The sequence below is a fragment of the Hemitrygon akajei genome, chromosome 27, assembly GCF_048418815.1.
Source record: "Hemitrygon akajei chromosome 27, sHemAka1.3, whole genome shotgun sequence".
Classification (NCBI taxonomy): domain Eukaryota; kingdom Metazoa; phylum Chordata; class Chondrichthyes; order Myliobatiformes; family Dasyatidae; genus Hemitrygon; species Hemitrygon akajei.
In genome coordinates, this window is record NC_133150.1 from 32,175,455 (window position 1) to 32,190,940 (window position 15,486).

At 39.5% G+C, this 15,486-nt stretch overlaps 1 protein-coding gene across 3 annotated transcripts in view; it reads left to right on the forward strand.

Moving 5' to 3' along the window:
• The window catches only part of LOC140717236 (suppressor of tumorigenicity 7 protein homolog), a 136,892-nt gene that overhangs the window by 106,014 nt on the left and 15,392 nt on the right, over positions 1-15,486 (forward strand). For 2 of the 3 annotated variants that reach the window (XM_073030578.1, XM_073030580.1), the window contains exons 13-14: positions 2,182-2,274; positions 11,871-12,010. In XM_073030578.1, coding sequence (XP_072886679.1) covers positions 2,182-2,274; positions 11,871-12,010 — 233 coding nt within the window. The remainder of the gene's footprint in view (positions 1-2,181; positions 2,275-11,870; positions 12,011-15,486) is intronic. The other variant, XM_073030579.1, reaches the window with a different exon arrangement.

Consider the following 15,486-nt stretch of genomic DNA (forward strand, 5'->3'; position numbering starts at 1 on the left):
TTTTTTTAATCTTGTGGATGATATTGACATCACAGTGAATGACAGGCAGAGCAAATGTGAGCTTGACCAAGTATCTACTGTGTTGGAATGAGCTTAAGGATCCCTGTCACTGCCATTGTGGCAGCATTGATACTCTTGTGTGGCACCTGCAGGATCATAAGCCAGAGCAGTACTCTGGAATAGAATTTCAAGATAAGCTGGCCTTTGTTTTGACTTTCTGACCATTTTTAGTGAATTGTGACTAATGTAAGAGAGTCTTGTCTCTGATAATGCCCAAGGTTTTTGGATGAGACTCGTGGACAAGACATCATGTACATATCAAAAATCTAAGTTCTTTCCTAGCTTCTGTGCTGTTCAGTTTTCTCTGGAGTGGGCTGTAAGCTAATACGTATGATTTATAATTTTTCCAAGTTTGGTGGACTGGGAAGATTTTCTTTCATGTTAAATACCTAACCGGACACAGAACATGAGATGGTGGGAACAATTCAACATAGCAGATGTCCCAAGTTTTCTCTTGGGGAAATTATCCAAAAATTAATACTGAGTTGTATGCAGCTTGCAGAACATTTAGTTGAGAGGTGGCTAGCTGGAATTACACTGAGAGGAAGCACTGATTGTGCCCTTGTCCTGCTTTCTGCACATATTAATGCCTCAACAATGTAAAGCATTGGGTGCAAATGCTAAAATCTTATTAAAAGTCTGAATTCTCCACACAGATGTACTGTCAAATCTGGTGCATAAATCCTAATATGAGAACCTTGTGGGAACATGAGTCCAGGAAAGTGTGCTTCTTAAAACAAGGTAGCATTCTTTCACAACTCTTTTCTGTTCACGTGAATCGGAGCTCTGACTTTACAAACAGTGCAAACTGCTCAGATTTCATGGTGTGAAACTTGCATCCTTATCTGTAGTTAGTAGAAGTTGGCCGATTAGTCAAATATATGAACTTTTGCTATTAAAATAGTGAGAGTGGAGAAATAGTGTGATTGTGGAAGACCTTTCTCCAGAAGCCTCTTTATAACTCCTTCCTATTCTCTGTCACACTTGGTTTTGTGTCAACAAATCTGGAAAAATATAACCTGCTCCCCTCAACAAATTGTTGATTCTGACTAGCTGGGTTATAAGCACCAATTCCTGTGGTACCCACTAGTTACAACCTGACAACTTGAGAAAGATCCTTTTATTCTCATTCTTTCTGTCAATAATCAGCTCTCAATCTATGTCAATACATTATCTCCAGCTCTGTGTACTCTTACCTGTTGACCACATAGCCTAGATAATTTGGTCTGCGTGCAAACTTCTGGAACCAGATCTGTGTGCTGCAATTAGAGAGTAAATGCATCTAATCGATTGTTACATTCGGAAACTGATGTGGCCATTACTACTCAAAGTACAATTTTGTATTCTTTTGTTTATATAGCATCCACACCATCACATTTAAATCTCTGTATGGTGTGGGGGGCGAGGGTGTGTGTGTGTGTGTGTGTGTGTAGTCCCTACTTTCTGTCATCTATTTTAATAATGGCTCTCTTGCCCTACATCATTCTAATTCTAACTATCCATTTTCCTCTATCTCCTCCATGCAGTGTATATTCCACAGGGTGGGTTTCAAGATGCCATGGATAACCATGAGTTGCTCTCACTGGAGGGGGAGATGAAAATGAGCCCGCTCTGTCCATTCTAAGATAGTTGGCTGAAAGCATTGCTTTTCATTCTTTACTCTCAGATCAACTGTTTGCCTGTGGTGATTTCTTCAATCAGCTGTTCAGTGTGGCATGTGAAATCCTGAAACTAATTTAAAGTATCTTGTAGACTGGAAATCTTCTTGCTGTACACCACACTGCTCTGTTTCACTGTAAGTCTACAGGATAGTATGAGCAAGATAAAATTAATGTGTGCAATAACTGACTTTGGTATTGTGATTGGTTTCTTGATTACATCAAATTGTGTAGACACTGTATGATCAATTATTCACAAACACACATGGCCTATGTCAAGTTTACCTCATCTGAGGGTCAGTTATGTAAAACCAGACCCTTTTTTTTTCAAACTCTGATCACTAATACCCAGAATCTCACAGAAGAGAAACATTCACACTGGAGATTGTGGCAGTGAATAAACATCTGTAGTTTATTATACTGAATACTGTATATCTTATCTGTGTTACTGTTCTGCTTTCAGCTTTTCGAATGATCCCATATCCCTTGGAGAAAGGTCATCTTTTCTATCCATATCCCAGCTGCACAGAAACAGCAGACCGAGAGTTATTGCCATGTACGTTTTATGATTCAACCTTTATACCTTGATGAAGATTGTTGCTTTTCTGTCTAATTTAGCAGAACCTTGAATAGAGTTTTAAATAAAAGTCGAGCTTTAATAAAGTAATGAAATGTTATTTTGTTCCTTCTTCACCTTCACCTGCACCTTTCTCAGCTTCATCACTGCTGAAACCCCAATTCATAACTTGCTCGTCTCATGGTTTAACTTTCCAAAGTTTCCTTAGCTGCTTCTATTCTCTACAAACTCCATTCTATCTAAAATCTTATAAAATTTGTTCTTTTTTTTTGCAAACTTTCACAATCCCCTCATTCTTTTCCTTAGCACTCAGCATATGATCTATGCTAAACACATAGAGGGTATCAAACTGTGGCCCTTTTTCTTTAGATGATGTTGGAATTGTCTTAATCAGTGAACAAAAAAAAACTGGCTGGACATTATAAATTATAGGGGGTATTCCCCTGCAACTTGAACAGGATTTAATCTTTTACCAATGCCACAAATAAAAACACAGAAAAGTAGTATTAGTGAAAGAGAAACTGAGCTAATATCTTGAGATGATGACCTGAAATAGAAACGTCTTCCCTCCCTCCACAGACGCCAGTGGAAGATTTCTTGCATCTTCTATTTTTTAACTTCAGATTCTTAGTATCTGCAGTGTCTTATTTATGAACCAAAAATATGCAGATTCACTGCTCATTCTTCTTTTACACACACTTGCTATGTGCAAATTGTTTGCCCAGTTTACCAGAGTACACTTAAAAAGTAATTCATTGGCTGGAAAGTAAATGAATACTGTAGTGCTGCACTATGTCATATTATGGTCCTAGCATGGAGGGAGGCTGTTAGATCCATTGAGTCTGTACTGTTGCCACAAAACAACGAATTTCACAACATATGCTGGCGATACTAAACCTGATTCTGATTCTGATTTTTGCTAGTTCTGCTCCCACATTCTTCTCATAGCCATGCTAATTCTTTCCTTTCCATCTTTACCAGTTATTCTGGAACGTAGCAATTAAATCTGTCTTCACCACCATCCCAACAGTGCATTCTAAACTTTAACCACTTCATAATTTTTTTCTCATGTCATTTTAAGTTATTTTGCCTTTGTTCTTATCCTTCCATACCTTTCCTGTCCAAATGCCTTTTAAATATTGTAATAGTATCTGCCTCCATTACCTCCTAAGGCAGCTGTTACTAAATATTTACAAGTCTTTGGAAATCTCCTCCTTGAAGGCAGAAGTAGGAATCTTGGAATATTTTTAAGGCAGATTAGTTAGATAATTGGAAAAACAAGGAAATTAAAGATTAATGTTGTGTTGAGAATATAATCAAGCCAAGATATTAAATGGCATTGATATCAATATTGTTAAAGTTTTACATATTCCCTTCTGTGTCCTCTCTGACCTTGCATCTTTCCAAAACTGTGGGATACAATGCTAAATTATTGGACATTAAAAATTATCTGGGCCTTGTGCATTTTCCCTGGGTTCCTTGGACTTTTTCAACAGCTTTCTCAACCTCTTTTCCCCCTACTTCCAGTAAACTATGCACACATACCCACAGATAGCTCTGTTCTTGTACCTTCTTTCGAACGTTGCCCTTTAGCTTATATTGTTTCTTCTCATTCTCCAATTAAAATGTAGCCGTTTGCATTTCTCAGCATTAAAATTCATATGTTACTTATCAGCCTGTTCAATACTGTTGTATTCCCTTGAAGTCAACACCTCCATTTTCTGTATCATTTCCAGATTCCTATTTTGTCCTGTACACCCAAGTCCATGTCATTATTATAGATGGAGAAAAGCAGTGATCTCTTTATCAAATCTAAGAGCATTCCACTCTCTACACTTTCCTCCAGTCCTAAAAGATTCACTCTGTTTCTCTGTTTACTATCACTAAGCCAATCTTCCGTCCATGTTCTTATAGTTCCCTTTACTCTGTGGACATGCTCCTCCATTCCCTTTTATTCCATTGACTTCAATCTTAATTAAAAGCCTATTATACAGAACTTTATCATACACCTTTTCCAAGTCCACATATCCCATATCTGCCGCATTTTCCCCCATTGTGCCTCTTTTGGTTACTCCATTGAAAAATAATTAACAAGTCTATACAGATTTAATCAGTGCACAAATGGAATTTCTTTCTGAATGTTCTAAATTCTGCTTCAGCACGTGCCCTCAAAATCTCAGAATGGTCATAGCATGGAAGTAAGCCATTTAGCCTGTTGAGTCTTCACTGGCTGTATGTTAGAGTAATTCAACTAGTTTCCTTTTCTTAGCCCTGTAAATTCTTTCCTTTTGGATAATTACTTAGATTCACACTAGTTATCTCATACTATCCCGGCAGTGTATTCCAGGCTACTCGCTTTCATTGACTGTGCCTAGATTTGACCCTTCCTTCAATGGGAACACTTCTTCACCACTCTGATATACACCTTCCATGATTTTAAGATAGCTCTACCAGATCTCACAATATCCCCCCCCCCCCCCCCTTTTCTGAGGACAATGATTCCATCTTCTCTATCCGTATACTCCTTCATCCCTGGAATTGTTTTGGTAAATCTCTTTTCTATTTTGTCTAAAGCTTTCACATTTTTCCTGTTCCACAGTGTCCTGAGCTTGACACAATGAACATAAAAATTAGGTTACTTTCTGTTCTTCCATTTAATATAATAATCTGACTTTAATCTTAACCCTGCTTTGCAATCTACCCTTGATAAGTATTGACTGTATCTACCTGTAGTGTTGAGGAAGAGTTTTCTAACTAAACAACTCCTGTTTGTCTTAAATCCCTGTTTCTTGATTTGCCACAAAGTGGGCGTCTCAGTGAATGCCTCACAAAGCCGGAAACCCAGGTTCAGTCTTGACGCTGGGTGCTGACTGTGGAATTTGCACATTCTCCCTGTGACCATTTTGGTTTCCTTGCACATACTAAAGATGTGTGGTTTGGTAAGTTAATTGGGTAATATTAAATTGCCGCTAGTGGGTAGGTTAGTGGTAGTATCTCAGGGGAGGTGACGAGAATGTGGCGACAATAAAAACTAGGATGAATGTAGGATATTGTGAATAGTTGCTGGATGATCAGCGTAAATTTGATGGGCCAAAGGGCCTATTTCAGAGCTTTATGACTCGTGGTCTTTTACTTTATACATTTAACCTAGATCCCACGTACTTTAGTAATAACCTTCAGAACCCATATACAACAAAGTACTGTGCAAAAGTTTCAGGCACATATATATAGCTAGGGTGCCTAAGACTTCTTGTCAATGTGGAGTGGAAATTGAGTTTATAAATCTGGCTGGAGCAAAGGATGTTGGGAATGGCAAGGCTGGAGTGCTGTGGGTGGGTAGTGGGACAGGTGGCAGAGAAGGAGGTCAGGAGCAAATGGGTGGTGCAGGTGCAGACACACCCAGCCCTGAGGTACCAAGCAAGTAATTTGATTCCAAAATTTGGTTTTTTGATCATTACTGAATATCTCTCTGGTGCTTTACGTTTCCTCCCCTCTCCCTTCCCCTTTTCCCAACCATAATTCCCCTCTCTCTGCCTCCTTCCCACTCTCAGTCCACAATAGAACCCATATCAGAATCGGGTTTATCATCACTCACATATGTCATGTTTTTTTTTGCGGCAAAAGTCTAGGGCAGTATATACACGTGCTTAGGACTTTTGCACAGTACTGTTTGTACATATGTCTTTGGTGTCTTTGTTCCAGCGTCCATTTTAGAATTACACCTTCATTCATCAACTCCAGTACACATTTAAACAATGTGCCCCCAAGTCCATCCTAACTTCCCCCACTTTTACATCTCCTCAGAATTCAACAAGATTTCTCTTCAGCCTTGCCTTTAAGTGCACATCTTTACTTTTCCCCTCTCTCTTGGCTTCTGGTCCACTTCTCCCTTGTTCTGGGCTGTCCTGCATGAAAGGACACACAGTAGAGGTTTGAAATTGTTCTAAGTTAAAGTTTATCAAGTTCGGAAGAAATGACTGATAAATGTAGTTTCCACGATCATATCTAAAGCTTTAGCTTTGAATTTTTCTTTAGTAATTAAGTAAAAAAAAAAATGTTGAGACAATTCATGTTGAAAATTCTTGGCATACTGCAGCAGTAAAAAGGTTTTTGGTTTTACTGTTGAATAAATCAATGTAAAATTGTCTTCAGCTAAGTGAACATTTTAATCACTAAATGAGTGAGGTAGAATTCAGAGTGGGGGGTGCCTTTGTAAGACCCAAGTTATTTTAAATGCTTAATGTATTATTATGAAGTTTAGAAACTGTGCCTTATCAGTCCTGGAGCTGGGTGCTCTGCTTCAGTTTGTAAAGGAAATGCTTCAGGGCACAGGTACACACTACAGGAAAGATCAGGGGTACTTTCTGTATTAACCATACAATGTATTTGCTATTGCCTTGGTGTTCAAAGGTTATATTTGTTTTTATTCAAACAGTTGGCTCAGCTCTTGCTGCTTGTATACTGTGGTTGAGTGTGTGTGTGTGTATGATTTTCAGAGCCATCTACAAAAAAACATGTTGGGTGGTTGTATTTTTTTTATTTTGAAATGGTGACTGGCTAGCAAAAAGTGAATTCCTTCCCAAGACATTGAGCCATACGGTCACTTGATTAAGAATTTAATCTCATTCCTTAGAATATTTTTGGAATCTGCTTACTGATTGAGAATGAAAGTGCAGCAGCAGTATCTTGAAGTTCAATGGAAAATGCTTATGAACTTCTTCATATCAAACAAAAACACCATCAACTAATGTATAATTCAACGCTCAGAAAGTGGCTATTTGACTCCTTTGATCCTTGTTTCAAAAGCTCCTCCTCTCAACAAACTTCATCTCACTGCCTCACCACATCTTTTCCTCTCTCTCTTTTACACTTTCATTGTTTCCCCTTAAACACATCTTTGTTACATGCCATGGATATCCACATTCTAACCATGATGGCTAAAAGAAGATTTATTTCTTTGAAAGTAAATTGTGGCATCCTGAACACTGCCCCCATTTCTAAAACCTACATTAAAAAAAAATACAACCATAGACAAATATGTAAAAGAAAACTTAATGTTAATCTTTCTGTCATTTATTTTTCTTGACTGTGTAGCCATTTTAACCACTGAAAATGAAATGCAGGCCAGTAGTTTAGATACATTTTTCTCATTAGGGAGAGGTGTATAAATGCCTCATGATGTCCTTTCCTGTTTAATATAAACCACTACCTCATCACCATAGCTCACAATACTTTATCTTGCAGCATTGTATAAGCACTGTCTCTTGTGCCTATGGTAGTTTACTGAAAGAATTATTTCCTTAGCTGCAATTTATCCCCCATTCCTATTTAAACATTTCCATTGTCTTAGGCCTCGATTTACATATCCCAAAAAAATATAAAAATTTAAGTTTTCTGTTCACTTTATTGCTGTTGACAGGCACAGGGAGTTTATTTTTTAATTTTACTTATTAAACTCCCCATAATTCTGAAAATTTATATTTGATCAGCTCTTTATTTTTCCATACGTAGAACCATAGAACATTACAGCACAGAAACAGGCCTTTTGGCCCTTCTTGGCTGTGTCGAACCATTTTTCTGCCTAGTCCCACTGACCTGCACCTGGCCCATACCCCTCCGTACACTTCTCATCCATGTACCTGTCCAAGGTTTTCTTGAATGTTAAAAGTGAACCCATATTTACCACTTCATCTGGCAGCTCATTCCACACTCCCACCACTCTCTGTGTGAAGAAGACCCCCCCCCCCCCATCGTTCCCTTTAAACTTCCCCCTTTAACCCATGTCCTCTGGTTTTTTCTCTCCTCTAGCCTCTGTGGAAAAAGCCTGCTTGCATTTCTACAAGGAAGAATGGTGGCCCCATTTCTCTGGTGGTCTCTCCTAATAACCAAAACACTTCACCTCTGTACTTTATACCTTTTAATAAAAATCCTAGAGCCAATTTGGTTTATGTTTGCAACTCAATCAGCTCAACTTACTTAAATTCATGGATCTCAATCCCAAGTCTCTGCTTCACTATTCCTGTAATGGCTTCTATTATTCTTGTTCTTCCTATTTTGTGTTGCCCCAAACATCTCTAGTTAAATTCCAATGGGCATTGTTTTTATTTTTTTAAATTTAATAATAATATACCAAAGCCTTCCTGGGTTGGTACTATGTGATATGGTGTTGTGGGTCTCAACATTTTACATTCATTTTCAATATTGATTACTGCGGTCAATTATTAACACACCAGCCTCGAACTGTAACGGAAATAACCTGCATTTGTATATCATATCAAGCCTTTACTGCCATTGAACATCTAAGTTAATGCAGTAAGGCAGGAAACATCTAATCATTTATACATGCTATGGTTTATGCTCTCCCATTAAGACTCTGTCAGAAACCTTGATGATCTGAAAATTAAGTAATCTTGGATTAATGTGTTTTTAATGGCTTGTCATTTTCTTTGAGTAGCTAAGTAGCCTATTTCTGTTAAGGATCTAGACAGTCACTTTGTTGCTCACTGTTGAACTTGGCTCCAGAAGGGTGTCAAGAAAGAAAGGATGGGGTGAAAGGAAAAAAGAGAACATAAGCCAGTGAAAGTAAAGAGGCTCAAACAATAAAGCATGTGTTGAGGAGGTTTCAAAATTTAAACTAGATTTGATTTAAATACTTTAATGTTTGTTGCTGCATATTAAATTGAATGACTACAGTCCCATTCCCCAAAACACACAAGACCATCCCTTCCTTCCCTGTGCACCCTCAGTTTGAATTGTATGACCCTTCCTCATTTGGACCAAACTACCCCATACCAATTTATTTCTCCAGGCTTTGCCCTTGCCCTCTGTCTTGCCCCAGTCTATCAGCCATGTGATCTACATCACACCCTATTATTCCCTCACCCACCTCCCAGGTGCAATCTCCCTGCCCCACAGATCTGTCTATTTGCCAGAAAGCAGTTAGAACAATTAAACCTGATTGTGGACTTTGAAATTATATCCCACTATTATATTCAGTATTTCCTCTGAAAATATCTGAACCAGAAATGGAAAAGAAAAATGGTTTGAAGGTAATTTATAATTTTTATCAGAGATTATGAGATGATACTTTCATGCAATCAAGAAAAATTAAGCAGTCAAAAGAAATCCAATAGTCTTGGACATAAATAATCAGTTCATAGGCATCTGGAAGATAAGATTCAGGTCAAAATTTCAGGTGTGTGTGGCATATTGTTTAGAGGGTAAAGGAATGGAAACAATTTGTTCCTATTTGATTGTGTTCCCATCATAGCAATCTACAGGGAGATTCTGATTATGATATGGTAGTACCGCAGACCAGAACATGACTGCGGCTTACACCAGGAGCTGTTTTGTGCTTACATTGAGAAATGATTTATGGCAGAAAATTTAGTACAGTGATCTGATTTAGAGCTAATGGAGTTGCTGCTTCACTGTAGCAGGGACCTTAGTTCAACTCTGATCTGTAGCGATTTGCACGCACTCTCTGTGACCACATGGGTTTCCTCCAGGTGCTCGAGTTTCCTCCCATATCCCAAAGATGTGCAGGTTAGTATGTTAATTGGCTGCTATAAATCACCCCTACTGTGTGGGTGAGTGATAGAATATAGGAGTTGAGAAAATGTGGGGAGAATGAAAACAAAACCGGATTATTGTAGGATTAGTGCATGGAGAACATGGACTGACATGTCAGAATGGGAATGGGAAGTAGAATTGAAATGGGTGGCCGAGCACCTTCACTCCCTTTGCCACAAAGAGTGGGATCTCCTGGTGGCCACTCATTTTAATTTTACTTCCCATTCCGATTCAGACATGGCAGTCCATGGCCTCCTCTAATTCTTTGAGGCCACACTCAGGTTGGGGGTGCAACACCTTGTATTCCATCTGGGTAGCCTCCAACCTGATGGCATGAACATTGACTATTCGAACTTCTGGTACTTGTATTCCTCCCCCCACCCCCCTCCCTTCACCATTCCCCATTCCTGTTTTCATCTCTCACCTCATCTCCTTACCCATCCATCACCTCCCTCCTCCCTCTGTTGCTCCTCCCCTTTCCTTTCTTCCACTGTTTTCTGTCCTCTCCTATCCGATTTCCCCCCACCTTCTCCAGCGCTTTATCTCTTTCACTAGTCAACTTCCCAGCTCTTTACTTTATTCCTCTCCCCTTCTCCTGGTTTCAGCTATCACCTACCATCTTGTACTGCTTCCCTCCCAGCCTCACTTGCAAACTCTGACTTCTCCCCTTCCTCTCCAGTCCTGATGAAGGGCCTCGGCTCAAAGTCGATTGTTTACTGTTTCCCATGGATGCAGCCTGGCCTGCTGAGTTCCTCCAGCTTTTTGTGTGTATTACTTTGCAAGTGGCTGACGAATAATCTAGGCCACCAATATTCTTTATTAGTGACTGTGCTTACAGATTATTGAATAATGATGATAGAGTGCTAGCCTTTATAACTAGAGGATTAGTAAATAAAGTACAGGAGCCTCACAACCTGCACATCACCCACACCTACCTCTAACTGGTTCCCCACTTCCTTTCCTTTATTCTGTGGTCCAATGTCTTCTATCAGATTGCATCTTCTTCAGCCCTTTATCGCTTCTACCTGTCATCTCTGAGCTTCTCACATCCTTCCTATTCCACCCCCACTCCACCTATCTACCAAACCCTCTCAATAGAATTCACCCATCACCACCTGCCTGTGCATGCTCCTCACACTCCCCCTCTCCCTACCGTTTTATCCATGCTTCTATCCTCATTCTTTCAGTCCTGATGGAGGGTCTCAGCCCAAAACACTGGCAGTTTATTTCCCTCCATTAATGCTGCCTAACTTCCTGAGTTCCTCCAGCATTTATGAGTTGCTGCATGATGTTTTGTTACCATTTTGCAAAGTCCTGAGTACATCTGGTATTTTGTGTATGGTTCTAAAAGAATTAATTGGCCTTGAAAAAAGGGCATTGTAGATTTACAGCATGTTACCAAAGCTCCCAGTGTTAGGTTATGAGCAAATTTTTGAAAGGGTAATAGTTTTCCAAGTCTAAAGGACATTAGGCCAGAAGTAGGCCATTGAGGAGCCCTGTTCCAGGCATGGATGGAAGAATGGTTGTAAGCTGAAGTAATTTTATATTTCGTGATTGTTGGTGAGTTGTACTTGCTAGTCATCATCCCAAGGACTAAACTAGTTCAATGAGGAGATACAAGAACTTGAAACCCCCCCACTCAGTGATTCAGAAACACTTCATCCCTCTGCCATCAGATTTCCAAAGTCCATGATTATTACCTCATTCATCCTTACTTTTTGAACTTTTTATTTATTTTTGTAACTTACTTAATTTGGTGTCTCTTCACTGTCCTCCTATGACAAACACATTTCACATTATATAAATTAGTGACAATAAATCTGATTCTGAGTCGTTCCATCCTTAGGTTTCACTACAAATGGGCAATAAATGAGCCTTCTCAATGTAACTCAGCCCTATGACCAGGTGTCTTTGTTTATAAAGAGAATACGTTAGTCAAAGAAACAAATTGAAATGTATTTCTTAAATGAATGACTGTTTTTGCTTTCCTTCCATCTCCTCAGCTTTCCATGAAGTTTCAGTGTATCCAAAGAAGGAGCTCCCGTTCTTCATCCTGTTCACAGCAGGGCTGTGTTCATTCACTGCCATGTTGGCACTTCTCACACACCAGTTTCCAGAACTTATGGGGGTCTTTGCTAAAGCTGTAAGTACTCCTACCTGAGCGTCCAGCTGTTTATCCTTAACATCTTGCTTGTGAGCATACCTATTTTCTGAAGCAAAACGTGGAAAACAGAGCTGAAATCATATAGGAAATTTAAATCACTAATCCAGGGGTTCCCAACCTGGGGTTCATGGACCCCTGATCAATGGTATTGGTCCAAGGATAAAAAAGGTTGGGAACCCTTGCACCAAACTAACAGGAGATCTACCCGCCTCTGAAAGGGAAAAGTAAAGGTAATATTTTAACTTCTGTAATTTTTGAAAAAGAAGAGGCTGTTGCACTCTTGGTGTTGTCTCTGCTATTGATCAAAATTGAACTTAACACTAAGTATATTGATAGTGTAGAATCAATGAAAAACTACAGACAAAGACAGACAAGCAACCAATGTGCAAAAGAAGTCAGACTGTGCAAATACAAAAAATATAATAATAAATACATAAGTAAATTTGGGTGGCAAGGAGGTGTAAGGTGCTCCTTCCCTCTGCTAGCCTGCAGGTCACCCATGGGTAAGGTGTAGCACCCGCTTAGACCCTGATCAGGGTCATGTGAAGCCATGGGAGCAGGTGGTTGATGGTCGTATGAGCAGCCGGTGCATATCACTGGTCCTGGTTTTGCAACCATTGATGCCAGGCAGACAATCTCTGAAGAGTCTTAATAATGGCCGGAGTCACCTATCTTAAAAAGATACTGCCCAGAAGAAGGCAATGGCAAACCACTTCTGTAGAAAAATTTGCCAAGAACAGTCATCGTCATAGACTATGGTTGCCCACTTCATACAACATGGCACATAATGATGATGGTAATATGTAATACTAAGAACATGAGTTATAGAGGCAGAGGTTGTGTACAGTGATCAATTCAGGGCTGAGGTAAGATACACTGAAGTTTGCCAAGTTTCTCCTGCACTTTCATTGATTCTATTGTGTTTTTGTTCTACGGTGAATGCCTACAAGGAAAATGAATCTAAAGGTAGTATATGGTAACATATACATTCCTTGATAATAAATTTACTTTGAGCTTTAAAGTCAGGCAGTGTCGATAGAGTAGAATAAATAGTCGACATTTTGACTGACCTGGTCCTGATGAAGGGTCTTGGCTTGAAATGTAGACTATTTATTGTCCTCTGTAGATGCTGCATGACTTGCTGAGATCATCCAACATTTGTGTGCATTGCTCAAGATTCTTCCTGAGCATCTGCAGAATCTCGTTTTTAACTCCTGAGTTTTCACTCCACATCTTGCAAAGAATTCTGGTATTAGATTGAAAATCTAATGAATCTAGATGTTTCAGTTTCCATCTCCCAAGTCTCCCCCATCAGAATTATGGAATTATCAGAAGCCACACATGCATTAGCCCTCTGTTTTATTTCACCCTACAAAGCACATTACAGCATGCACTGAATATTGACCAAAATTTGAGTCACACACACAAAATGCTGGAGAAACTCAGTAAGTCATGTAGCATCCATTGAGGGGAATAAGTCCCACAGATGTTGCCTGAGTTGCTGAGTTCCTCCAACATTTTGTGTGAGTTGCTCAAAATTTTCAGCATAGCAGAATTTCTTGTGTTTATGGATTGCCAAAATATTGACTGCTTCCACACTAAATGTAAACTCATTGCTGTTTAATACCGTGAGATGTTGGCTACTGCTTTATTGTATAATAAGCTTTTCTTTAATTTATAAAATATGGTTCTATTGGTCACACTTCCCAGGGTCATTATCAAGTTGAATTGCTTGTTCATTACTTTAATTATTAGATTTTCTGTGATTTCATAGACCTGGGTTCAATTCCCACTGCTGCCTGTAAGGAGTTTGTACATTCTCCCTGTGATTGTGTGGGTTTCTTCCAGGTGCTCCAGTTTCCTCCCACAGTCCAAAGGCAGATTAATTGGCCATTGTCCCGTGATTGGGCTCAGATTAAATTGGGGATTGCTGGGTGGCGTGGCTGGGAGGGCCTTTTCTGCATTGTATCTGAATTTTTAAAAAATTCACTTTCTGTCTAGAATAGTCGTATCTTGCTACATCTGTGCAGCGTAGAACCAGGGTGCTGCAGTCTGAGGCTAAATGTTTGGCCATTTGGTTCAGAAATAGAAAGAAGATCCTTTGGATTTTTGGATGTTTGGAACTCCCTATCTCAGTTGCTCTGCTATGAGTGTATCAACTAGGATTGATTGATTGATTTCGATAAGAAAATTGAAGGGTTTAGGCTGGAGAAAATACTTTTGGATAAGCTGTGATCTTGGAAAAGAAAGCATGTTTAAGAGGTGAGTTGGCATCTTGAAGATGGGAATACATTGGAACATGGGAATATATTGGAAAATTGGAATAAACCCTGAAACATATATTTAATTGTCTACTACCATTCACACCTAGATATGATATGGTTACAAAGCTGCTTTATGATCTTTTGGTTGTGAAATTACTCATTTTTGTATTTTATTCTTGTGGTGGGTCAGGGTGGATTGTTTTGTGTGGCTGGGTATAGCCAGTTAACTCGTATAAGACTCGGTCATGGAAGTGTATACATGGGTAAGAATAAATGACTGGCGGTTGGAGGCATGGGTTGTCGTTCTGGAGCTTGCTGGGAGTTTGATGTGGATTGTTAGCAAAAAAAAATCAATTAAGGTACTGCTTTATATGTTAAAGCAGTAGCCAGCATTTCACAGTATTAACAGCAAGAAGATACCATTGAGTTTACATTTAGTATAGATGCCAATATTTTAGCAATGTTCAGTGTACAGTATGTTGTAATGTGAATTGCAGTGTGAAATAAAACAGAGGGTCAGTGTATGTGTGGCTCTTGGTAATTCTCTAATAAATCTTCTGTCTTCACAAGGAGTATTAAGAGCAAGGTGGCAGCGGTGGTTAATAGCTGAGTCCTGCAATCCAAAGGGGGTGGGAGGGTGGGTGAAGAGGAAGAGAAGTTTCTAGAATGTGCTGACTCCACTAGTTAGCCAGTGTGAAACTAACCAGAGCGGTGTCGGGAGCAGGAACCAGAATCATGTAAACTCCCACTGCCTTTTGCAAGTGTGTTTTGTGGAATGACATTACCGCACATAATGCAGCATAAAATAATTGGTTTGTCCCTGCACTCTTTAGGTCAAGGCCTTCTGTGATTAATGGGAAAACAATGGCCTCCTTTGCACTGTGCCATTAACAGTTAAGTTCTGTTAAATATAAGTACATATTTCTGTACAAAAGAATGCTTCGGATGAAGCAACTGTGATAGAGCTGGTAAGTTAGTGTACCAGCACGTGAACAGGTTTAAGTAAGGCCATGTAGCGATGTGCTACACACAGCGCTGAAATAACGACACGCAGTCGGTAAGTCGTTTGGAGACTAGTTTATTCAAACTTCGCAGCACTGGCATTTGATCCCTAGCGCCCGCCCTCTCCAGGCGGAAATGACGTCAGAGGTGCATTACCAAAGTCTCCCCCCGCGCACTGGTTATTTGTGA